The 26,366-nt window shown below is 51.0% G+C and overlaps 1 protein-coding gene across 3 annotated transcripts in view; it reads left to right on the plus strand.

The window, feature by feature from the left end:
* The window catches only part of SLCO3A1 (solute carrier organic anion transporter family member 3A1), a 297,991-nt gene that overhangs the window by 214,701 nt on the left and 56,924 nt on the right, over positions 1-26,366 (plus strand). For all 3 annotated transcript variants that reach the window (XM_045813068.2, XM_045813069.2, XM_087856656.1), the window contains exons 3-4: positions 7,733-7,831; positions 16,490-16,753. In XM_045813068.2, the coding sequence (XP_045669024.1) occupies positions 7,733-7,831; positions 16,490-16,753 (363 nt within the window). The remainder of the gene's footprint in view (positions 1-7,732; positions 7,832-16,489; positions 16,754-26,366) is intronic.

Raw genomic sequence — 26,366 nt, forward strand, 5'->3', positions numbered from 1 at the left:
CATTTGACCCTCAAAGGCCCCCAAGAGGGGAGGGGTTGTTGGGAGCCCATTTTATGGAGGTGGAAACTGAGGTTCAGGGAGCGTTTATATCATACTCGCAGAGGCACAGATGGCAGCAGAGACCGGCACCATCCTTCCTGTAGGACGGACCCACCCTAGTCACTTTCCACGCAGGGTCATGCAGTGTTCCTGAGAGCACGGAGCAGGGCAGGGGAGGGCAGAGCTGAAGGCTCTGGGCTTGACAAAATGAAAGATCACTTCAGGGGAAGCTGTGGTTTTCTCTGTGGAGGGCTCGTGAGATTCCCTTGATACACTTCGAAACAATGAGTAGCTGTTTGTATATAAGTACTTATGTTATAGATAGTTATATATGTGAAAAACGTTAACAGTCACGCCTTTGTGCAGAAAACATATTACAGTTTAACAAATTGTGAAACAAGCATCCAGGAGCCTATAAACAGACCAGACACAAAACCAGCACCGTACAACCGTGCCCACCCCCACCCTACTGCTTTTTTAAAAACCATCCCCACTGCCATCCTACGGCTCCCCTCCCCCTCCTGCTGGGACACAAGCCCTGTCTCCTTCTGGATCATAATTCCCACCCTCCCTCCCTCCCTGGCAGCAGCAGCCACAGTCCTGACTTCTATACTATTCGTTTCCGTTTTCCTTTCTACTCTGATTACCACGTTATGTATCACTAAATAGTTTCATTTTGCTGCTTCGAATTCTGTGCAAGTAGAATCGCACCCATATGCATTCTCGCCTGTGTTCTTTTGCTCGTCCTTGTATCTTTGAAGGTTCATCCGTGTTCTTGATGATGTGTTTTCTTTGCTTGTGCAGTAATTCCAGAGTATGGATAGTTGGTTCCTCTGTCCTACTCTTGATGGGACTTGGGTCGTCTCCAGTTCCATACGAGAGTTCTTGGATGTGTCTCCTGGTACGTGTCAGACTTTCTGTAGGATATTTACTTAGGAGTTGGAGTTGTGGGTCATTGGGTGAGTTTATCTTCAGTGTTCCAGATACCGTCAAAGTTTTGTCAGAGAGGTTTGTCCAATTTACACTCCTACCAGCAGTGTGTAAGGATCCCGGATGCCCCACAGCCTTGCCAACAGTTGCTATGATCAGAGCTCTTTAACCAGCTGAAAAGGGGAGGACAGTTTTTCAGGTGGTAATGCACATGTCCCTGAATTCTCATGAGGTTGAATATTTTGTCCTAGTCCATTGTTCATTTGAATTCCCTCTTTTGTGAAGTGCCTGTTAACATTTCTGTCCGCTTTTCCACTAGTTTGTCTTTTTGTTGTCCATGAATTTCTAGCAGTTTTTATATAGTCTAGACATGAGCTCTCTGATTCTTGTCTGTTGTTTTTTTTGTTTTGTTTTGTTTTTAAGGATGTACATTACACTTGTATTTTCCCACCTTTTCACTTTGTCAGTGGGCTCTTTGGGTGAATCTGATGAATGACCTTCTTAATTTTAATGTAGACCAATTTACCAAGCTTTTCTTATAATGGCTAGTGCTTTCTTTGTTTGGTTTAAGAAATCTTTCTCTCCTCCCGACATCATGACAGTACTTTTGTCTGGTTATCTTTCAGAAGATTTATTGTTTTGCTTTTCACACAGGTCTCTGATCTTCCTGGAATTGATTTTTGCATGTGTTGTGAGACTGGCTTTTTTTTTTTTTCCCCACTGTAATTTCAAGTTGCCCCAGCACCATTTATGGAAAAGATCATCCTTTCCCCGGCTGCTTTGTATGCACACTTTGACATAAATCAGATGTCCACATAAGTGTGGCTCTGTTTCTGGGCTTGCTTTTCGGCTTGATTGGTATCTTTGTTGTTCCTTAAGCCAGAAATGCACTATCTTCATCATTACGGCTTTAAAAAAATCCCGAAAAATAAAAACTAAAAAGAAGTCTGATATTCAGTAGGGCAAGTCGTGATAATTCTTCAGAGGTATCTAGGCTGCTCTTGGCCCTCCACACTTCTGTAAACAAATTAGAATCTGTGTGTCACATTACACAAACACACAACAAATGTGGTAGTACTTTTATTATCATATATCAGTAGTATTATAAAGTCGGCTAATTCTTACTGGGCCAGCAGATTCTAAATGGAAGGCTCCATTTGGATTTTCTAAATTCTTCGAGTTCTGTGCATCTGGCCTGACCCTTTCTGTCACTTGAGCCCCTGTGGCTCGTGGGATCTAGTAGGAGGCACTTGGATGGGAGGGTCCCCAGCGCTGAGAAAGACAGGTGCAGAGAGCACCCTCCAGGGAGATAGCAGGATGGGGGCTGAACTTGGGCACAGCCACGCCCTCTTTTTACGGCAGTGCTGTAACTAGTGTTGGCTTTCCGGCACCCTGTCAATAGCCGGTGAACTAACTTTTCATTACGCCGGGCCAAGCTAGGGATAGAAAGAATGCAACACCATCTCTGTCTCGTAGGGCTTGGAGTCTCCTCCAGCTTCTCTGTGACTGTGCCCCAGTCCACACCGGCGCTGAAAAATGTCCCACAAAAGATGTTCCGTGGTCAAGTAATTGACGACTCCGTGCAATGTCCTGTTCTTAAAAGAGTCACATGGATAGTCATGGTTGTGAGATCAGAGAATTGACTCACATACGATTAACGATTACATTGGTTTCCTGTTGCTGCCGTAATGAGTTACCACAAACTTAGTGGCTTAAAAATAACGCAGATTTCTGCTCTCACAGTTCTAGAGGTGGGAAGCCCACAGTGGGTTTCAGTGAGCTCAAATCAAGGTGTCGGCAGGGCTCTTGTCCTCTGGAGGACCCTCTCTGGAAGGGAGAATCCATTTTCTTGCCTTTTCCAGCTTCGAGAGGGGGTCCTTGTTCCTGGGCTCGGGACTTCATCCATCCTCCATCCTCAAAGCCAGCAGTGGCAGGTCACCTCCTTCTAAGGAGGCCATATCTCTGGTCGAGTCATCTTTTTTTTTTTTTTTTAAGATTTTATTTATGTATTTGAGAGAGAGAGAGAGAGAGAGCAGAGGAGGGAAGGGTAGAGGGAGAAGCAGACTCCCCAGGGAGCAGAGAGCCCGATGCGGGACTCTATCCCAGAACTCTGGGATCAGAACCTGAGCCAAAGCCAGGCACTCAAACCAACTGAGCCACCAGGTGCCCCTGGTCAAGTCATCTTATTTCCTCAGACTCTGACTCTTCTTTCTCCTCCCACATTTACAGGAATCTTGTGATTGGGTCCTTGGTGATAATCAGTATAATCTCTTTAAGTCAACTAATCAGCCACCTTGATTCCATCTTAGCCTTAATGCTCTTTTGTCATTTAAGCTAGCAGACACGGGTTCTAGAGATTAGGACAGGTGTATCTTTGGGGGCCATTAGTCTGCCTCCCACACGGTGTCCCCAGCTTGGTAGCACAGCTGACACCGTGCTGTTCTACATCCAAGACTCAGTGCCATGAGAAGCCTTTGTAGCCCGGCACCGTTGTCCACCCTGACTACAGGACGGTAGGTTGGTTTGTTTATGGCCTTTCTGCCATAGCACAAACTCCGCAGAAAAGCAGGGATTTTGTCTGTTTTGGTTGCTGCTGTGTCCTAGCGGCTAGCACAGTGCCTGGCCCCTAGTATGTATTCTGAGTGACTAAGAATGGTTGGAAGTCTCTCCAGTAGGGCAGCAAGCTGCTGCTGCTCTTTTTTTTTTTTTTTTTTTCCCCTGAGGGAGAGAGGGAAGGGGTGGTGGGCAGAGGAAGAGAATCTTACACAGGCTCCGCACCCAGCACAGAACCCAATGCTGGGCTCGATCTCACAACCCTGAGATCATGACCTGAGCTGAAATCAAGAGTCAGACACTCAACCCACTGAGCCACGCAGGCGGCCCCATGCCCTTAGTATCTTATTTTTATTTTTCGCAGAGCCCTGAGTCTAAAAGAAATATCTGGCAGTTTTGTTACTCAAGCAGTTAAGTTCAAACTATGTAATAAGTGTCTGAAAAAATAATGCACATGAATTAAAAGGAAAAATATTTTTATCTTATTTTTAATGTTGAGTATTTTCCGTGTCTCCGTTTCTCAGCCCCGTCTCGGCTCCCCTCCCATGTTTGTGAATCTGGCAGGCAGCAGGGGGCAGCACTGAGCCACAAAGCCCATGGTCTCCGGTCCTGGGGTCACTCCGCTGTTCAACACCCGGGTTGTGGATTTTAGTGCTGGTCAGTCTTTTTCCTGTCTGGGTGGAACATGTGAGGTGGCTTCATTAAACAAGAATAAATTCACAGCCTAGGAGGGTGAATCGAAAGGAAAGCAAGGAAACACATGGAAAAGTACATTTGTGTTAAGATCACGGCCTGCCTCATACCCTCGCAGGGGAACAACTTCCCCTAAAAACCCAGGGTTGTGCTCTGCAGGCTGCTTTATTTGAGTCGTTATCCTAAGATATTGCTGAGGTGGAAAAAGGGTGTTTCCTGATGCGTGAAGACGCCCTCCCACATCTCTACTGGATTGTTCCTTGGAAAAGATTCAAGAACTCATTATTGCTAGAGGTTTCTTTAACATCTCTCTGGGGAGGGGCTGCTTGGAAAATGCCCCCAGAGGGGAGCCTGCGTGGCTCAGGTGGTTGAGCGTCTGACTCTCGGTTTCAGCTCAGGTCGTGATCTCATGGGTCATGAGATCAAGCCCCGCATCGGGCTCTGTGCTCAGCCAGGACTCTGCTTGAGATTCTCTACCTCTGCCCCTCCCCCCATTCATATTCTCTCTCTGTGTGTCTCTCAAATCAAAGAAAAAAATAAATGCTGCCAGAGATTTCAGCTGAGGGGGAAAAAATGCCCTTCATACAAAGATACATGTGTTCTATATCTTTCATTGGTTTTTGGAATTGGGTAGGATTTTCTGCTGTTGGGGGAGAACTCGATCTTGTTAAAATGGAAAGCCACAATCCAACGGCCTGGAAACCCTTGTCTTCTCCTAGAGGAAATGGAGTGGGAGGTGTTCTCAGCCAATTGAGAGGCCGCCTTGGTGCGTGGCGTCTCTGCGGTTGGCCTGTGCCTGCCCGAGCTGCAAGAATGGCTGGCTGGGGGGCACCTGGGTGGCTCAGTCGTTAAGCATCTGCCTTCAGCTCAGGTCACGATCCCAGGGCCCTGGGATTGAGCTCTGCGGCAGGCTCCCTGCTCAGTGGGAAGCCTGCTTCTCCCATTTGCACTCCCCCTGCTTGTGTTCCCTCCCCTGCTGTCTCTCTCTGTGTCAAATAAATAAAATCTTAAAAAAAAAAAAAAAAAAAAAAAGAATGGCTGGTTGGCCTGTGTGGACCCTGTAGGTCTCCTATGGGCAGCCGAGCTCGAGGGACATGCCTTCTTCCATGTCATAACTTGTACAAGGGCAGGAGGCCCAGAACCTGGGGTCTTCAGCTGTTCCAGGATGTCTGGCCTGTCCACACCCTCTACTGTCCCCAGGTGGGGGAGGGAATAACAGGACAATCTCCACAATCTCTTCAACACATCAGTTGTTTCTTCCAAAGACACTAAAAGCTTAGTCGTTTGACCTATTATTTGCTGTAATTTGCGTTACCCTATCTATAGGCAATGCATCAGTGATGATTACATTGAGTGGGGGTTTTATCTAATTGGCATGAAAGAAGACATATTATTATGAGTGGTGGGGCCTGCTGGGGGGGGTGGCTCAGAGCGGCTACTAGAATATCGATGGGGAATCAGCAGGATACTTGCAACACCCGTGGCAGGAGAATTGTGTTCCTGTCCCCTGTGTCCCTTCCTCTGGGACTGCCTGAGTAGATAGGTTGCTTGCTGAGCCCTCGTTAGAGGACCAGGGGCTCACCTCAGCCTGCAGCCTGGATGGGAGGATATGGCTGGCTTCACAGTCTTGCCCTGAGGCAGAAATCCCTTAGGCTACGTTGGGTGGTGCTCCTGCCTGGGACACCCCCTGTCCCTGCCCCCTACCCCTGCCCGTGGGTCGTCTTCAGCATCTCCTTCTGCTTTGCTTTCCTCCCAGGGAATCAGGCCAAGAGTAGCTCTGGTTCCTAACCCTACCCTGCTAAAGATAACCCCCTTAATTCTAGCCCATAGCTGCAAGATCCCCATATTCTAGAATTTTCCTATAATACCCCTAACCTACTCAACTTCCTCTGTTTGGTTATCTTCATCTAAGTTGTGACAAACCAGAGTCCGTGTACTCATAAAATGAATATTGTTCCTCCCAAGATTCTTGAAACAAGAAAAACTGTAAGATCGGGGGTCTCTGGGCAGCTATGGGAGCAGGCACTTTGAGACTCTGTGATTTGGAGCAATCTAGAAGTTCTAGAGTAGGAGTTCACGGAGAGTGGATTCAGCCCCGTGTCCATGATATAAACCATCCTCTTTTCATGCCTTCCTTTTTCAAACAATATTCCTTACAAGCTGTCTTCAAGAGATTGCTTTGGGGTCTGGGTTTCTGTCTATAAATCCAGAAGACATGGCTTCCTTTGCCAAGTATTTATAAACCAGTTGAGTTCCTGTTTATAGTTTTTTCTCCGCACCTCCAACTCAATGAGCTCTGGAAGCCCAGGATTCTTAATTGTTTGAATCTCCATTCCTGAGACTACTGCTTGGCACATAGGAGGAGCTCAATGAATATTGATTGACTGAATGGGTATTTGAGTGGCTCCATGATGACATCACCGAGGGAAATCAGAATGAGTTAGTCCACACCTGTGAGCAGACTAGAAGTACCCTCCACCGAGCTCAGATTCCCTTTGTTTGATTTCATCTTCAGCCTTGCTCTTCATGTGCCTTCGTGGACCTGTTAGCACCCCTCTTTGGGGCTTTCTGCTTGGGTTGGATCGACCCGCATACTGCTTGTCCCCACAGGTAGCAGCCTCTTGTAGGAAGGGCCACTTCTTCACTCCTATTTTTATTCCAGGGCCTTGAGAACTGTCCTTGCTCAAGGAATGTTCTACCAAACTGAAATTTAGTTAACTAGGTACAGCCTGTGGGTTTTAGTTTGGGCTTGGTACTTTTCCCAGAATGAATAAAAGGGTTTGTGCAAAATCCTGTGTATTCTATCCATCAGATACTTAAGTTCATGCCTAGTACCATCTTCTCAAGTCCTTTGGAAAAGGTTGAGTCTTGAACAACTATTAAAACTATAGGATAGCAACTCCAAAATATAGGGGGGGCAGATCTGCAAAATTCAAATTAATAAAACATCTAATTAAATGTTCTCAAAGCATACTATTACGTCAACTCCATGTTTTGCTAAATTTAATGCCCGTAAACATTTCATTACATTTGAAAATAATTTGTGGCTTTGACTTTTCTCCCTTCACAACAATTCCTGAATTTGTACAATGAGTGCTGAGAAATCTTAGCCAACCATAAATTAAGTGAATTACATAAAGCCAAATAAATGTGAAAGCAAAATGATAAAAATCGTTTCAAAAATGTTTATGACAGAAACCATTTAATGACAGATGTGGGTGTATTTTAATACGGTTGATATGATGTGGGATGGAGTGCTCTGAAAGTAAGTGCACTTGGGGCCCACAAATATTTCAGAGCAACCCACAAAAAACTATAGAATTCCTGCATAACAATACTTCAGTATTAGCTTTCCCCCTCAAGGATTTTTAGACTAATTCCTAGAATGTCATTTGTATAATCCAGTTTCTCATTTGATCAGTGTGAAATAATATCCTTGATCTTTGACTGTTTTGCTCATTGAATGGCTTCTTTTTTTTTTTTTTTTTAATCTAATTTCTGTTTCATCTTCTTTCAGGAATCCTTTTCACGATGCTGGTATTTGGACCAGCCTGTGGATTTATCCTGGGCTCTTTCTGTACCAAAATCTACGTGGATGCAGTCTTCATTGACACAAGTAAGGAGTATATCTCAACGTCATACTGCCACCCCCGGGCGTGTCCTCCATCGTAAGGGAGCCCTCCAGCCTTTGGGTACTTAAGCCCTCCTACCGAGGGGCAGCCTCTGTGCATGGACCTCGAGCTGCTGGCCCACCAGAGAGCAAAGGAAAGAGTATGAGTGTTGGCTCAGATGGCCTGGGACTCAGTGGTGTTCCACCAGTGTCTGCCCGGAGGCTGAATAATCCCTGTAGTTAATGTTACTCCTCAAGTCTGGATCTTTCTCGTCTGTAAATTAAGGGTAACAATAATTCCATGTGCTTCATGGGGCTACTCTAAGAATGAAATGAAAGGATAGATGTGGAATGCCTGGCATTTTCTCATTGAATGTTAGTCCATTAACCAATATGAGAACCCCACTTTCTACGTGTGTTCTGGAAATGCAGGTGTACAGACGGGGTCAATGAGACAGAATATTTGAAACTCCCTTCTATAAGACCGTGGTATGGTGGCTTCTACAAAGAAACGTACCATACCCCAAAACCATTTTAAGCAATACTTCTTGTGTTCCTAGCAGGAAGGGCAAGTGTATTTCTCAGATGGCTCTGGGTCCCCCAGACCCTTGGCATACTTCGATTCAGCAGTGGGCTAGTTAACAGAGCCTAGGTTATGTCATGGTAACGCAGTTCCCAATCCCAAATCTTAAGTGATTTTATGCAACCCAAGTTTACTTCTTGGGCACAATACGTATCCAGTGCAGGCCGGCGGTGTTGGGGAGGGCGAGGTTTGGCTCCTCACGGTTGCCCCAGAACGTGGCTCACAGAAGCTTCATCTGACCCCAGCCTGTGCAGTCGCCAAGGCCCGAAACCAGGCTGTGGCGAGTTACACCCTGGCTCGCGAAGCTTCTCTTCATGTTTCAGTGGCCAAAGCAAAAGTCACGTGGTCTGCTCATCTTCTCTTGCTGTGCAACAAATTACCTCAAACTCGGTGACTGAAAACAACACTGGGGTGTTGTCGGTTACATCACAGGTGATTTCAGGGGGTCTGGGGTCCAAGAGCAGCTTGGCTGGGTGGTTCCGATTCAGGTCCCTCATGAGGTTGTAGTCAGGGTGTTGGCATGGTTTCCACTCGTCTGAAAGCTCCACTGGAGGAGATTCGGCTTTTAAGTTCTCTCCCAAAGCTGTCAGTCTCCCATCGGTGGGCCTCCTGGCAGGGCTCCCTCACCAGGGCTCCCCCGGAGCGAACAACCCAAGAGAGGGTGAGAGAGATTGCCCGAAACAAGAGCCGTGGTCTCCTTATAACCTCGGCTCAGAAGTGACATGTCCTTGCTTCCACTGTATCCTGAGGGTCGAAAGCAAGCCACCTGTTCTGGTCTCCACTCAGGACGTGAACACCAGGGCGTGGGATCCCTGGAGGCCGTCTGAGACACTGCCTCCCATATGTGGTCACAAGTCAACCGTGAGCCCAAAACAAAGCGCTCTGCTTCCCTGCACTTCCGTGAGCAGAGAAGCCATGTTTCCTTTCTGAGAACGGGGCACGGGAAGCCATCCCAGCTTCTCCTCCTCCTAGCGATCTTTTCTCAGGATCAATAAGAGCTCAGCCCCTGGCTTCTCAATCCATCATCTCTTGGCAGTGCTAAATTTACTAATTCACCCCAAAGAAATAATGTGGTTTTAAATCCAATCAAGTCACTCTGTGATTCACTCCATTAATCCCACTGATATATTTACTTGTAGCTAATGATGTTACAAATTTGCAAGTGGGGGGAAGGAAAAGAATCAAATGCAGCCTTATTTACTTATTCTTTTAAAGCGCCGGCTCTGTTCAGGAGGTGATTGGATGCTGCTGTTTTGCGGCAGTTGGTTGACCCTTTGAACCCTGCTCGTAGGGAGCGGGAGGAGGGGTGGCCCCACGGTCGGTCAGAGAAACAGCACGTGGTGGGAGTCGGCTGCCATCTTGCTTGTATGAACCAAAAAAAGCCAGCTTCCGCCACTGTGCCAAAGGCAGCACAAGACAGGAATCATAAAAGTAGGTGAGGGAAGGGGGTGTACCCCCTGTGCAATGGGGAAGGCTGCCTGGAAGGAGAGGCCAGGTGGCCAGGCAGTGGCCGCCTCGGTTCAAGGCCTGTGGGTTACCAGAGTCTCTGAGCCCAGAACCTCAGATCATTCTCTTCCAACCCTTCCATTGTACCGAAGAGGAAACAGGCTGAGAGAGGGACAGGGATGTACCCCATCCAAGGGGCATATCTGTATAAAACCCAGGTCTCCTGAGCAAGCGTGTGGGCATTTCCACTTCACAATTCCCTCCACCACGCTCCCTTCTGGAAATGAAATAGCCCCTTTTCTCGGTGCCTGCAATGACCAAGGGCTGGACAAGGGGCTGGAGGGGCTTAGCCGGTTCCTTCATGGACCCCCTCAGTGTGCTGTTCCTTCCTTTGCTTCGGGCTGTTCCCTCAGCCTGGAGTCCTGCCCGCAGTCCCGTCTGGCCAGCGTCTTTCCTCACCGGTCGGGGCCCCATGAGAAGCAGCATCACCCGTGGTTCTAGGCTCACTGGCAGTGTGAAGAAGGCAGATGGGCGCCTTCCTGGTCCAGCTGGGCATCTTGCTAATGGCGCCCCCCGCCCCCCTGCACACACACACAAATAGCAGAAGTCCCGTCCAGTGTTGTCCCCAAGAAAGGGAAGGATGCCCCGTGAATCACTGTCCTTTGTTTCCTTGCTGAAGGCCCTGGGAGGGCCGGTGCCACTCTTTACCAGTAGAGGGCAGAAGAATATAATTTATTCTATCAGAGAGCAAGACACAGAATTCTATAGTTGCCAGCAATTTGGATGCTTTCTAATCTTGTGACTAAAACTTGTTCTGTCTGGAATGGATTCGAGCTGTATTTTGAGAAGGGGGTTCTCAATTCTTTAGGGGTGACCCTCCTGTATTTTTTCTTCACCGGTGAAGACAGAGACCCTCCTTAGGGGGCTGTCCAACCTAGGAGAGCGTGTGCTGAAGCGTGAATGGAAAGGACTGGGCACACAGCGGATAGCCGGGCAGGAGACTGGGGAGAGCAGGGATCTGGAACCTGCGGGGGAGGCGGGCAAGGCAGAGCCCTTGTCATGGGGCAGGTGGTGGAGAGAATGTGCCCTGTGCCGTGCAGCCTGGCCGCAGCTGAGGACACAGGGTTAAACTGGGGAGACCAGTGAGGAAGGCTGCTTGCAGTCTGTTGGGGGTGGTCTCTTGTAGGAACAGGCCAGCTGTGGGGTGGGCAGACCCCGCGGGCAGCTCCCCGGGGGACTCTGCCGGCCATGTTCAGACACTGGAATTCTGCCACTCTGCTCTTCATCTGTGTTTGATCCCTGCGTGGCTCCCCTGGCCCCCCTTCTTAAGGACAGATGCCTCTTGTAACAGCCCGGGAAGGGCTTTCAAAGACTATCCTTGTGAAACTGAGACCAGTTGAGAACAGAACCTAGAAAAGAAGGACTTGGGGGCAGGAGTGTGCCCCAAAGCACTGAATCGACCAACCTTGACAGTGGGCTTATCAGAAGATTGATAACGGCCGCCACAAACTGACTGCTTATTAAAGCACAATGTCGATGGTCTTCATGTTTGTAGATGAACTTCAGGACATTCCCCGTGGGCTGTGGGCCCTGCTGCTCTCCCACTTACCAGCTGAGCTGTTCTCATGCAGCGATGATGAGTTCAGAGTTCCAGTGCTGGCATCAGACCTCTGTTTGAATCTTAGCTCTACCCCTTCCAAGCTGATTGATCCTGGAGGCCTTTCTCCTCAAGGATCTGTGCACGGATAACGTGGGTTAATCGTGCCATGCACGTAGCACGGTGCCTGGTCTGTAGTATGCACACGGTCAGCGACAGGTTAACTCATTTCCACAGCCAGTAGGATTCGAAGCCCGGACCTCTGTTTGACTCCAAACTGGGCAGCTTGTGTCCCTGCAAGTTCTCCAGGACTTTTGCCAGAAGGCTGTCCCCTTCCGTGGGCAAAGGCCTTGCTAAGAGGACCTCACCTCGTCAGCCCATGCATACAGACGCATCCTTAGGCATGTACCAGCTGGCCCCACTACGGCTGCGTGGGGTCGGCCACTGGAATAAGTTGTGTCCATATGTTTGCTTCCTGAAAAAGGTCAGCCAGCCGAGAGCTTCCTGCTCTGCCGTTCGAGGGCTGGCTGCGGGCTTCGTCAGATTCCTTCGTGTTAGGCTGAATTAGCTCAACGGCCGGGGTCCTGAACATTCCGTGCTGCCCTCTACCCTCAGCCCCTCTCTGTCTCCAGTTTCTAATTTGGTCTGGAACTTAATGATACTCTTGGAATGCTTGAGTCCCATAGCAGAAGTTTCACAAAATAGGTTAGACAAATAGGTAAATGGACTGAAAAAAAACAAAACAAAAAATGCCCAGAGAACCCATAGCCCCACTTACACATTAGTGTGGCCTGGGAGTCACAAGTAAATGTGATTGGCTCCTTCTTACAGCCCTGGGTGTCCTCATGGGTTGGTTGGTTGTTTGGTTCATTTTAAACTGGTTTGACTCTGTTCCCAGCGATTTTTTTCTTTCCTACCTACGATGGTAGCAGTCCTCAGAAAAGGGAGAAAAATGTCAACTCCCTGTATTCACATGACCTTACACGGAGGAAGCAAACTACTGCGAAAAGCTTGCTCAGCTTATCCCACAGAACCACAAAAACACCTGAATGTGGAAGTCCCAGACATGGCAGGGTTAGCAGAAGGGATCTCGTAAAGCAGAAATCCTTCAAGCCTGTAGACAGCTATGCAAAGGCAGGCCCGGACCGTGCCCGTCTCATGGCGCCAGACATCTCCATCGCGGTGATAATTTGCTCCACTTCCTCCACACCTGGAATGACCAGGGGGCCCATGAGTGCCCGGATGGAGCTTGGCCAGTCCACTCCGAGTCCCCTGACCGACGGGTGCCATGCCTTTGCGAGCGCGACTCCCTCTGCTTGGGATCCTGTCCCCTCCCCGTTCTTTTCAATGCGTTTTTGACCTTCATGGTTCCAATTTGATTGGCAATTAGGTACATCTAAGTCAATGAGACGCATGGTGCTTCTCAGGTTTGCTCTGGGCATCTTACCACAGTCTTCACGAAAAAGCCGAAACCGCGGTAATTGTTTAAGATCAAGATACTGCCTAGGGCCACATTGGAAGAAAAGTAAAGAGGTTTTCACCCCGTTCCCCACCTGCACCTGAACAACACTTTCACGATGCCAAGCCTGCCCAGGATCGTGACTTTTGATTTCCTAAGCCTTTGGTGTAGTAGTCAGGGTAAGCTCGCTTCTGCTGCGGTAACAAACATCTCCAAAATCTCCGTTGCTGAGACTAGTAACTAAAGGTTTGTTCCTCGCTCATGCTGTATACATGGCACAGGTCCGTGGTGACCTTTTGTTCATCGTAGCCTCTCAGGGACCGTCTTAGGACCATCTTTGGAGGATTTCACACGCTTCCATGATCAGGCAGGGCAAAAGGGCGTGGCAAGTCAGGCACCAGCTCATACGTGGCTCGACACAGAAGTGACACGTATCCCCCCACTCCAGTGGCAAAATTCTGTGGCATGTAGTTATACCCAAGTTCGCAGTGCGGGAGGGGTAGTCCTTGTTCTCTGAAGAGGAGATCCGAATGAAGGCATCAGTAACACCTATTGCACCGTTCTTTGCCGGCTGACGTAGAGAACTCTCCCTCGACATCAGCAGTCCTAGAACATACCTGCTGACCAGGGATGCCTGCCAGCCAGGTGCGCAGGGTGGTAGAGGTGCCTCAGAAAAGACTTTTCTCAGCCTGGGTTCAAGTATTAGCCGTCTTCCTGTGAAGTGCCAAAATCAAGACTAAAACGCCACCCCCTAAGCCAACCCTGACCTGAGGGCAGCGTGCTCCAAAGCTGAGTGGTTTCTCCTCAGAACATTCTTTCTCTGCCTGCCACGGTGCTCTGGATGGTTGCAATGGAGAGGGGGAAAAATCAATACTTCCTAAAATGGTCAACGGTGATTTTCCTAGATCTACAAAATCCCGCCCCCCCCCCCCACCACACCTTGCTGCAGACCCGTCTCCCTCTCCTTCCGTGCGCCACAGGCAGGCTTTGCTCTGACACACGATCACGTGCTCTTCCCCATCTTACAAATTACGAGCAAACGTTGGCTTTCCACGCGTAGGCTCATACCTACGGGGAGCGAGCTGACATGTTCACATAAACATCCACCTCCCCATCCCAGCCCCTCTCCCTGGGATGTTTCCTCACGCGTAGAAGAGAGTCACTAACTTCCTAACTAAAATATGACTCTCCACGTGTTACTAATTTTGTTCCCCCAAACAACTGCCAGGCGCGCGCGCTGTCTCCCCGCTCACATCTGCCAGCTTTCAATTTCCCCGTTATGGAGCCCATCGACAATGGAGGGAGATAGCACAGCTCCCCTTTACGTCTTTTGTTTTCATTCATTGCTGGTAGCAGGTGAAGAAACACAGCCAGTGACTGGAGAAAACATTCCTGCTCAGCTACCCGAGGCCATCTCACTTCCTTTTCTCTCCTCGTGTTTGCATGAAGATGCTTTCGAGATCACCTTGGGTTTTCTCATGCTTTTTTCAAGCTTTCCCATACTCCAAAAAAACCTCTATCTTGAAATCGCCATTCGTGTAAATATATACCTACGAGTAGATACAAGAGCTGCCAGATACAAAGAGTCTATCTGTCAGGTGATTCTTGCTCATTACCTCTCATCCTTGCACACAGTCTCGGTGGATGTCACCTTACTTCAATCACCTAAGTGATTGAAGTAAGGCCCAGAGAGGGTAAGTAGCTTGCCCAGCATCCCATGTGGTCAGCAGCAGAGCCAGGATTCAGTCCTCTACCTGCCAGAGCTTACGCTCTTTCTTCTCTGACGCACAGCTATGGGGAAGAATCTGGTTCATTGTAGTGACCTAGATACTGCTTCTGGGTGGATGCCAGGGCCTCCAGGACCGACACCACCGATGTTGCAAAGACCGACGGCAAAGCTGGTGATCTTAGGCCCCTTGCACAAAGCATAGGAATGAATCATCCACCCAGGGAGCCCGAAACAAAGCCTAGACAGTCCAGAAGGGCAGTGTAGCAAAGTGATAAGGAGCCTGGCCCTTGGCATTTGAATGCCCGTCTTTCAGTCTTCAACTCTGTGAACTCAGCAAGGTACCTACACTTTTTTTTTTTAAGACTATATTTATTTATTAGAGCACAAGCAGGGGGAACAGCAGAGACAGAGGGAGAAGCAGGCTCCCCACGGAGCAGGGAGTCCGACGTGGGACTCGATCCCAGGACCCTGGGATCATGACCTGAGCCAAAGGCAGACGCTTCACCAGCTGAGCCACCCAGGCATCCCAGAACCAACCCTTTCTAAGCCTCGATTTTTCTGTCTAAGATTGGGATAATAAAAGACTGTACCTCTTAGGGCTGTGGGGAGGGTTGACCAGAACAGTTAAGAATACATTCTGCGTAATGCTCAGCGCAGAGTAAGCCCTCCGTAAATGATGGCTGGGCTCTTCACTTCCTGAAGAGTCCTCAGGGAGAACAGTTTACGAATGGTGAAGTGCTCGTCTGGTGTCTGTGGTCATTTCTCTTCCTAAGCCTGTCCATCCATCTGGTCCAGGCCTGTTGTCCTGTTAGTTCTTAGCTCATATGCCCTGCCCCCATGTCCAAGAATGTCCTCCTGTGCTCTGAAGGTATGGGATTATCATCAAAGAGACATTTCTAAGCAGCTCATCTGAGAGAGGTCCATGAAAGACCGTTGTAAAGAAAGACCAAAAAAAAAAAAAAAAAACTACCAAGGGGTAAGCTATAGTTTGTCTTCATGACTTGAGCTGGCAAATTCAAGAACTAATAGCTCAAGACAGCCAAACCACATGCACGCTGTCTGTAAGCATCAAGTTGGCTGCAAAGCTTTCTAATAAAGGACTGCCCCAAACCACAGGCCACCACCAAGATGGGAATTAACCTACCCACTAGCATTTGGAAACAGGACCCTAGCCGTCAATATGAAGCTAACAGTGTTTCAATGCCCAAGCACATGCCAGGGACTGTTCTGAGCACTTTATATCTGGTGTGGCTCATTTGCTCTTTCCCCCAAGCTGCTGTCACCGTCGTCATGGTCCTACAGGTCAATCAGCGAGGCCCGGATGTTCAGATTACTAGGCTGGGGTCTCACAGTGAGAAGTGGCAGGATTTCACTCCAGGTAACCTGGCTCTTGACTTCTTTCTGTGCCACCCCTTATGATCCGTGAACCCGATCTGAGACCGGGCGTGGGGTGTTGAATGGGATCTCTGAGCAGCTGCTTTTTTTAGGGGTAAAAAATAGGCCTTTGTGCTTTGTCTGCACACCCAGGCAGCTCTACCGAGCCCATCAGTTCCAGTCTTAATTCCGAGGGTGTCTGGCCTCTCGCTGTTTTTGTTTAGACTGATACAAACACAGGGTAGACAAGAAAATTAAGGAGGGAAAGCAATCAGCCTTCAGCTTCGGGAGAAACAGAAGCACTGATGTGGAAAAAAGGCTGCTTTGTGAAGCGTCCAGTCCCCCCACCCCCCACCTCCCCTGCACCCAAGGCCATTTCCAGAGCCCTTTCCGATCCGTGCACCTGACTCAGACCATCAGCCATATCGCTGCCCGGCTGCGCCCCCTCCTCCTGACTGTGTTCTTTCTGATTGCAGGTAACCTGGACATCACTCCGGACGATCCCCGCTGGATCGGAGCCTGGTGGGGTGGCTTTCTGCTCTGCGGTGCCTTACTCTTCTTCTCTTCCCTCCTGATGTTCGGGTTTCCACAGTCTCTGCCCCCGCACTCAGACCCTGCCATGGAGAGTGAGCAGGCCATGCTCCCTGAAAGAGAATACGAGAGACCCAAGCCCAGCAATGGGGTCCTGAGGCACTCCCTGGAGCCGGACAGCAGCGCCTCCTGCTTCCAGCAGCTGAAAGGTAGAGGCCCCTCGAATGTGGGTGGCCAGCGCTGGTGGGGGGGGGGGGGAGGTGTCTAGGCCGGTGGGGAACTAGGCACTCAGGACTGGGTGCTGGGGGCTTGACGTACACCCACACTTGTCTTGCATGGTTTGCCTTCTCTGGTCTGATGCTTAATGTCAGCCCCAAGAAGGAAACGACCTGATGCTTAAAACAGAAGCAGAGTAGCCACCTCTCAGCAAAGGGGTAGCAGGCCAGTCTCCCCAGCAGCGACCCCAGTGGTTCACATGGCACCTGATGCATGATAAGGACACGTGTCTGTAGAAGGAAGGTTCTAGATATCTCATGGAGCCCTTGGACTCTTTCCAGCCACCACGTACAAGCGGGTTATAGCAGGAAAGGATTTGGGAAGCAGGGCTTCCTTTGCCTGATACAGGCATTTTTCAAAAGCCACATCCAAAAGCGATTTCCTTTGACTCGCTCTGTCCTTCCATCCCCTCCGTGCAAGATGTGTTCCTCTGGAAAGTAGTATGAACTCCGTCTTAATAACAGAGTCACCCTTGAGAAGGTGGCCAGGCTCTCCCAGTCGTTTTTAAAAGAAACCGATCGCATCTTTTCTGACAAAATGGAGTGATCCAGAATGAGAATGAGAAGAGTCTCCCCTACCCTGGCCCCCGCAGTTTCCACATTTGGCAAAGTGTCTTCAAGGCAGACAGTGCCAGTGTGACCTCGAGCCCCTGGGTGTCTCTCCCAGCCCCCTCCCCACCGCGAGGTCTGTGCAGCACTCCTAAAGTCCCAGGACCCCTCCCTTGGGTCCCTCGAAGAGCCTGCTGGGCATTTGAAGTGGGCAGGAGCAAGGCTGGGGCAGGAGGAAGGGTGACGGTCCCCTCTCGGCAGGATCTGGGCACGCCTGTGAGCAGTGCCGGGCTTCCAGTGGCCAGTTGAGAAACTGGCTGAAAGTCTCTTTACCGAGCTTTTGGATGACAAGGAGCACTTTCTCTGGAGATGCTTGAGAGCCATGCGGAGGAGCTCAGCACAGTCCCTGCGCTCCAGTGCCCACTCTGTTCTTCACTAGAACTGGGATCGTTAACTTCTCCACGCCTCATTTCCACAAGTGTACAGTTGTAATAGCGTTCCTAAGTGACAGTGGGGCCGTGAGAATTAAAGCACTGCCTGCAGAAGACTGTCTGCTAATAGTGCCTCTTCGTCGGGGAGGGATCGGAAGAACTTGTGCGAATTCCCAGAAGAGACTAATTAATAATCTAATGTTATGTCCGAACCCATGTTCCGCGATCGTTTCTACCAGAGTAGAAATTTGGAGCTGTCCATAGAAGGTCTTCAAAGTCGTCCTCTCTCTAAGTTCCAGAATGCAAGGGTAGAAGAAGGCCACGCACTTTGCGTCCTCGGGGGTTGCCTTGGCTTGGACCCCCAGGAGTTCAAGTTTAATAGAAGAGCCCCCCCACCCACCCAAACAGCCAGGCAGAGGGCAACACCTACTGCGCCCCTGATAGCACAGGTGGCCGCACAGAGTGTCCCAGTGACCAGATGTGCAGGAGTAAATGGGGCTGGCCCCAGTGGGCCTTGCAGGGGACACCCTGGATGAGAGTGGTGGCAGCCTTTCTGGGTCTTTCTTTGTCCGAGGGTGATTGCAAGAGCTCCGATTGCAAGAGCTGCAGCAGTAATCTCTTGTCTTTCATCCCTGGGGATGAAAAGATAGAATTGCACCATCAGAGTACTCACCATCCAGTGTAGGGACAGACCAGCAAGCCAGCAAAGGCAGCCCGACGTGGAAGGGAGGTTATGGACGTACAACAGACAGACAGGGCAGAGCCCGCGTCTTGGGTCGGACGCTGAGGGAGGTCACATCTTCAGAATTCGTGGGTGATGATTCAGTTGCTCATTAACCCACTTGTTCAGCGTGTACTGAGATCTTGTTAGGCTCCAGGTATGCAGTGGTAACCCAGGCAGCTTATATTCTGGAGCTTGGGTTGTAGCCGTAGGGGTGGGAGGGCATACAACAGGTGGAATTGAAGCAACGGCAGGGTGAGTGTTGGACGTGCCGTGGCTGGGCGGACAAGCCCACAGTTGAGTAGTTGGGTCTGAGACTCTGAGTCATAACGATCATAAGTTGTAGCCTGGGTAGGTACCTGGGCTCTACTTCTAATAATTAATGATTTTTAATTAGAATTAGCAATTCCTAGAGGCAGTAGGTCTATTAATGGACCTAAAGAATGTCCCAGCAGGAAAGGAAGGCAGTGTGTCTAGAAGACTCCCCAGGAGCCAGAGTCCAGTGACGTGAGCTATTATGCTAATAAACACATCTTACATGCGTCAGCACACGGATGGGGGTGGGGGGACGTGGTGGTTTACATCCTTCGTTTTTCCACATGAGACCATGTTTTTGCCACGTGGACATTTCCACCAAAAGCACCATGTGGTGTCACCCGGTGCTCCCAAATTCTTTCTCCAAATTGCAGCCTTGAAAGCCCCCGAGGTCTCCAGGTCGTGTGCTGAGTATTTATGGATACAGATAAGCTGAGCAGCATTGTGTATGGCGGAATTAACATTGCTCTAAAAATATCTATGTTGCGATTTCTCATCTGTTTCATTTGAGTTTGCAAACGGGTTTCTTCTTTGGCCACCGGTCCGCGTCCCCGGCCATTCTCTACAGATGGGGAACGTTCCTGAGAAGAGCACCTGTTCCTTCCTCCTCCCTGCTGGGACTGAGACAGCCTCCCCCGCTCCTGGGAGAGCAGAGGGGCTGTTCCGACCCAGCTCAGCCACTTCCTAACCCTGCAACCTTGGCCGTGTCGCTTAATTCCCCCTTGGCTTTAACCTATGGTGTCTGGTTGATATTGTCACTTATTCCTGTTCATAGATGAGGAAACCAAGCTCTGGTGATCTAGGACTTAAGGCCTGTGGCTTACTTTTCAGAGCACTCTCCCCCAACATGTGGGCTTCGAAGGTCTCTTTCCAACAAAGTTGGCCATCATTGGGTTTGACACTCTTATAAGAAGAAGAGAGACAGAAAGCCCAGAGTGTTCTGTAACTGTGTACAGAAGCTGTCACTGCTTGCACAGCCCAGAAGTCCCCATCTTGTAGTGACTGTCACATAACTCTTTAACAAAGCAGGCAGCAGGCAAACAAATGCTTGGGTTTGTTAAACTCCAGTACCTTCCCGGCTGGGAGTCTGCAAACCCAGGACATGTTTTTGCATCGTAGTTGTGCCACCAGCTAGCTTTTTCTTTGTGCCCTGGCTCGAAAGCCCCTCTTCCCCAACCCTGTTCTTCAGAGCCTTTTGCGGATTCCTCTTTCAGGACACACCCCGCCCCCTCTCATCCCTCTTCTGTGTCTGGTGCTGTGGGGGGCAGGACAGCACCACGTGGCCTCCAGAATCTAGATGCTCCGAGTTTGCAGAACAGTTTGCGCAAGTCTAGACGCAGAGAGAGGAACTCGGGGGACTGTTGCAGACTATGTACAGTGTGATCACCCGCTAGTCCGTGAGCTCTCACATCCGTAGTTGGCGCCTTATTTGGAAATCATCTCCGGTGTCCCCTGCCCTAGAGGGGCTGTGATGGTTGGGATCCAGGCTCCTCCAGTAGCCATGCGCTGTGCGCCATTCCCCTCATGCTGTCTGGTTCCTTCAACACATCAGCACTCTCCTTTTGTTCCGTCCTCTGCCTGGAACACGCTTCCACTCTGGGTCCGCTCCTGGGCTAGACTCGGTCCCCCCCTTCCAAGGAATCCCTCCGTACAGCCCCGCTGTGCCCGTGTCCCCCCACGGCCAGAGTTGGGTTAGCTGCGTTCCTCTCTCACCCACACAGCCCCTGCAAAGCACCTGTTTCCCACCACCTGGCAGCTTCTCAGCTTGTCTGCCTCTGCCCAGACCTTGTGGGTTCTCCAAGGCCAAAGCTTTCGTGCATCTTTTTCTTTCCACAGCACAGTGCCTGGCACGTAGGCGCTATGAGTTTAACGAACGAATAAATATTTTCTTGCCAGCACGCACGCATACACGCTAGCAGCGAACATCAGTTTTCCACGGACATTAATCCCCCCAACCCTATGAGGCATTGGTACCGTTTTGCAGAGAAGTCAATTTGAGGCTTGGAGATTTGAAAGGAAAGGTGTTTGAACCCTGGCAAGGGCCCCAGAGCCTGTCTTCTCCACCACAGCATTCTGCCACATCTTGGGGCCAAAAATGAAATCTCTTAAAGGAAAAGTGGGGTCAGCAGGGGCTCGCTGACTTCAGAGTGTACTTAAATTCCAGCTGCTGGTTGCAACGGCACCAGGCTACCCTAAAACAGTGGGTCTTCTGGATGAGGCTACAGGCTAAAAGGGAGGGAGGAACCCATTCCCAACAAGTGTCGGCACGTCCCGGCCCTCTGATGGGCTCTCTAGCAGGGATGAGTGTGACTGTTCCAGAGGTTTAAAATCTGCAGGGAGGGCCCTGCCTTTGATCACTGGACGAGAAGAACAGTCAAAGCTGAGCACTCTTGTTTCTGCGCACTTCACGCTGGCTGCCAAGTGGCCTCTTCCTGTCCCAGAAAAAGATAGCTGCCCCGGGTGACAGCAGGGAAGAGCCTAGCCGGCGGGGCTTGGGTGGGCCTTCAGGCTCAGGGTCTTAAACACCACCCCCAATCTGCGGAGGCCGGTGTAAGAGTTCCCAGCTCTTGCGGGGACCTCCCACTGGGCCCCCACAGTCCAGCTGATGAGGGAGTGGTACTGCTCTCCATGCCAACCATCCCGCACAGCGCTCGGGGTTCGACCACGTTTCCAGGTTGTCACTGCTGTGGAGGATGCTGCTGGGACCAGGCACAGGTCTCCGGACGCCGGATCCCGAGCTCTCTCCACCGCGTGTCCCTCGGGGATCCACTGGACCGTTCACGAATGGACTGAGGAGGGAAAGGGGAGTCAGCCTGGGGCCGACTGAACCAAGACCCTTCCTGTGTTGGAGAAACGGAGAAACCACCCCTTTCTCTGCTCCTCTTGCTCCCTTTTCACGGGAGGAAATGCAGTGCCCCGTTCCAGAGGACCTTCACGTGCAGGGGTGGTGAAATCTGCCTGGGTTATTACCCTCTCCACCCTCCTGCCCTCCTCATGCCATCTGTCCCTGGGTTCTGCCAATTTAACCACCTGAATCTCTCTCCAGCCTGGTCCGGTGTCTCCTGCCCTCAGTCTGCCCTCACCCCGCCGGTCTGTCTGCACACGATGCTGGTGTCTGGGTACATCTGATCCCGTGGCCACCTCCCGCTTAAAGGGACAGAGGTGGAGCCCTTCACGGGGCCTCCCAGTGGTGCTATTCTGCCCCTCCAGCCTCTTCTCACACCGTGCCACCCTGCCCTTCCACACCAGCCTCACCTCCCCACTGCCTTCAGCCCCCTGGGTTCCCCAGGCTCCCTCGCTCCCTTGGGAACTTGCTGTTCCCTCAGCTGGAATTCTGATCCCATCATCAGGCGTCAGCTCACAACCATGTCCCCGAGGACATTTCTCTGCCCCACAAGGCACGTTGCTGTCCGTGCCACGGTCATGATGTTACCGTCATGGGAATGATGGTTCTCTGACTCCGTCCCTGAGCCCCACGTGGGCAGCGACTGCCTCTGTGGGCCCTCCCGCTCTTGTCCATAGGTGCTTGGTACATATTTGATAAATGGAGGGATGCACAGATCACTGGACGTGCACTGCCAAGCCCAGCACAGTTTGCTGCTTTCCTTCAAGCTGTCCTCACCCCCAAACCCTTCCCAGAGTTTGGGCCTGGGTCTGACCCATCTGCGGACACAGACTCCTCAGGAGATCCCTCTGTGCTGAGTGCCACGGCTTGCCCCCAGGTGACCTGCTCATGTGGGGAGGGGCTGCTGGCCCAGCTGCTCGGGCTGACTTGCCCTGGTGACTCTGGGCTGTGTGAGTCCCCTGGCAGGTGTCTGGGTCTGGGACAGGGTGCACACTCATCCCCACTGTTCCTCTTGGAACCCGGCTCATGCCTCTGGCTTCAACTCAGCCAGACCTCCTCCATCCTCTGCCAGCAAGCGGCCCGTTTCTGCCACATTTTCCTTAATGACAGGCCTGTGCCTTTCAGCGTCATGTTCTTGTGAGGAGCCTGGCGACCTGAGAGCCCTTTTTCGGCAGGCTCGATGGCTGAGTGCTTTTTATCGCACCATTTGTCTTCAGAACTGTGCTCTCCCCTCGTGTGGATTCTGCGTTAAAATCTTCTTGATTCCATGGCCAGGGAAACCATCTGCCCTCCCAAATGCTTGGAGCCCCGCACCAGGCTGCAGTTCATATGTTGTCATGTGTGTAGGTTCCCAGGACCTGTCTGGCCACTGGCATGTTCTTACCAGCATTGGTGGACAATGTGCTGGGGTGTTATGTCTGTGAATAGGCCACAGGTGATTTCAGCAAAGGACTGAGATTGCACAGGGGAGGGAACCTCGCCCAATGCCTGGCATACCGTGGCTACCCCAGGAGTGTCGTTTGAATGAAGGAGGGAAGGAAGGAAACAACTAGAGGACAACGTTTCCCTATGGGGGTTCCTTGCAACAGGAGTCCTCGGAGATGCTCAGGGAAAAATGAATCAATGGGGGGAGGGAGGAAGGGTCACACAGCCAAATAAGCTTGAGGAAATGTCTCTATACCATGTGATCCTCTTGGAGAGCCATATGGTATATTCGAGTATTAAAAGCCCTTGGAAGGCCGGCTCTAAGGAAAGCTGGCTGGCATTGTTTTACCCCATGTGACCCCCAGAACTCTCTTGTTCATGTGAACTCTTCGGGCATTTAGGACGGGTTGCTAGAGTGCTGGACAAAAGGTGGTGGGGATCACGGGAGATTCAGAGGGATGTACGGAATCCACAGGGAGGCCTCGAAGACAGGTGCATGAAGCACGTAGCATTTCAGGCCAGTCTGGAAGGATGAGCGGGACCCCATGGATGGAGGGAGGAGAAGGGCTCCCGGGCTGGGGGGCAGGTGCGAGCAGAAGCAGGGGACAGAACTGCCCAAGGTGGGGATGGGAGAGAGACATCTGGTTTGGGGGAATGGGATTTAGAAAAGGTCGCGGTAGAGGCAGGCTGGTGCCCGGTCCTGCAACCTAGCAGCGTTCCTGGCACCTGAGGCCACCCAGGAAGACTTTAGTAAAATCGTGAATGAATTTTGGAGGGCATTGACATTGCTCTTCTCAAGTGTGTGGTCTTTATGAGTCATTGTTTCCCAACTAGGGGTTTGAGTCAGCATCCACCCCAGGGGGTTTCCTGAAACACACCCGTGCTTGGGTCACACCCCTAAAAATTCTGATTCCATGAGTCTAGTGGGGAAGAGGGAGGTAGTCCAGGCACCTGGATGTCTTTAAATTTCCTAGGCGATTCTAAGTGAACCCTTCGTTGAAAACAAATATGAGAGGTGGTGGGAGTCCTTTGGGGGGTTTCCCTCAGAGCTGTTTCTGCAACAGTTGCCCGTAAGATAAAATGTGGGGAGGAGACCCACTCATGAAATAAGCTTGGGACACTCCGTGACGTGGCCCATTGGGAGGTTCATAAATGGCATCAGCACATTAAAGGCTCTGAGAAGGTCTGCTGCAAACCCAGGCCTGCAGGAGATAGCACTAGGGAGCCTAGGCTTTGAGACGGGCGTTGGTGTCAGCTTGGGTGCTGAAATTCACAATTTCTTTTCTGAGCGTTGCTCTTTGTCTTTCCAGCAGTGCCTTTTCCTATGGGTAGAGTTTTCGTGAATGCTCGATGCAGTCAGCCCGGCCACCACTGAGGTGGCAAACTGTGCTCCCAGACAAGGTACCTGGGGGCTGGCATGAGGTTACAAAAGTGGCATTCTGCTTACGAGAAGCTCTTTCTCTCTTTAGTCCTTTTCTGCCTGCCACCTCTGGCTGGGAAAGACACAACAGTTGGATCTGAAAGAGAGCTTGCTGCTTGCCAGGCTGCTTTCTCTGTCTCGGCCATCCTGTGTTTCGGACTTCACACCCCCGGGGGTCACCAATCCAGAACTGCAAGAGCTAGCCCTGCCTCTGGGGGTGTCTGTGCTCAAAGCAGCTAATGGTTGCCCCCGCTGCTCTTTTTCTCTTGGGGCTTCTTGGCAGTATTATACGGAGCTGGGGATTTTAAAAAAAGAATCAGGAGATCTGTCTGGCTCGGGGTTCCCCTCGCTGATCCACACCCATCTGACACGTGGCTTTCGGTGTAAATGCTCGTTTCCTGTGCTGATGGCTTCTGGTTTGTTCCCTCGAACCATGACCTTCTCTCTGTGAGGGACATGTCACCTTCAGCCTGTTCCCGAGGATTTGTCTCACAGCTGGCAATGAGAGGGTGCCAGGGAGCTCCCCTGGGTCCCTCGACAGCCCAGAACAGAGACTGGGGGACGGTCTTATCTGCAGCAACAAGATCACAGGGAGCCCGAGGCAGCCGGTCTGGGGCCAGTGCACGGTAGACACTCCCTTCCAGATGCTTCCCGGCACCACAGGCTTCCCTTCCCACCCAGGCTTTTCCCCACCGCTCTCCAGGGGAACGATGCAGATACCTCTAGAATCAGCAGGGGAAATGGCCACATTCGCAAAGCATTCCCACTTCGATCGTGGCCCACGAGCCTGTGGAACGTGGCCCATGGTGTGATCACGAACTGGTCCCTGTCTCCACAGTTAATGTTTCTTAAGAGACTGTGACAGTTACCTTCAGAGACTGCAATTTGCTTATTTATTGAATTCTTTGATCCTTCTTACATCGATGAAGCCTCTGCTCTCGCCGGGCACCGTGCCCACGGCTCTGCATGCAGGTGGCTCCACGTGGGAGAGACAGGAAGACCCAGGCGAGGGTGTCCAGGACATGTCAGTGCAGTGATGACAGGCTGTACCCGGCAAGGGGTGGGGGGGACCAGCTTGGTGGCTGCCAGACATTCGTGCCGTGCCAGGAAACGTCCTGCTTCCTAGGGGTCACCCACCTTCCTTTAATCTCGCGCCTCCATGGTGATGTTTTTCCATATCTTTGTTGCTACTTCCTTCCTCTTCCATTTGGTTCTGGTCGTGACCCGAAGGCTATGATGTATCTCCCCCCCCTCCGCCCCGTCCTGCTCCCTCCGCCTCTCTGCTCTCTTCTGCTCTTGGCTCCTGTGCATTGGGAAGCGCTTCCTGACGACTTAGTGTTCAGAAAGACACCGTTCCGTTGATCCAAGTCCCCATCCAGAAACCCGCAGATTGGGCGGTGGGTTCTCGAGTGCAGGCAGACCTGAGTTATGCATTCTGGGAGCCTGGGTTTTTCAGCCGTTCAAGGAAGCTTTGGTCTCCTCGTGTCTGAAATGCGACAGTAAGACTGTCCCTGTTGTAATAGCTGTGGGATGACACGAGGGACCCTTAACACGGGGCCCATCTGATGCTGGTTGTCCTGCAAGCATCAGCTGTCACTGTCGTAATTATCAAGCTGTCGCACACACTGGCTTCATCTCCCCTTCTTGGGAGCATTAACCGTAGTGTATTGACAACAATGTTATTAAAAAAAAAAAAGGTCAAGGCCAATTTCAGTAGAGAGCCTGAGGGCTGAAATATCTCCGAGTCAAGTGCAATACAATCAAGCCTCACGGTGAGCACTTCCCAGGGCACCTCCAGTTCTCGGGAAGGGGGGGATGGACAATGACTTGTGCCCCTGACC

This window comes from Ursus americanus, chromosome 28, assembly GCF_024610735.1.
Source record: "Ursus americanus isolate L20-20 chromosome 28, mUrsAme1.1.p, whole genome shotgun sequence".
NCBI classification, from domain to species: Eukaryota; Metazoa; Chordata; class Mammalia; order Carnivora; family Ursidae; genus Ursus; species Ursus americanus.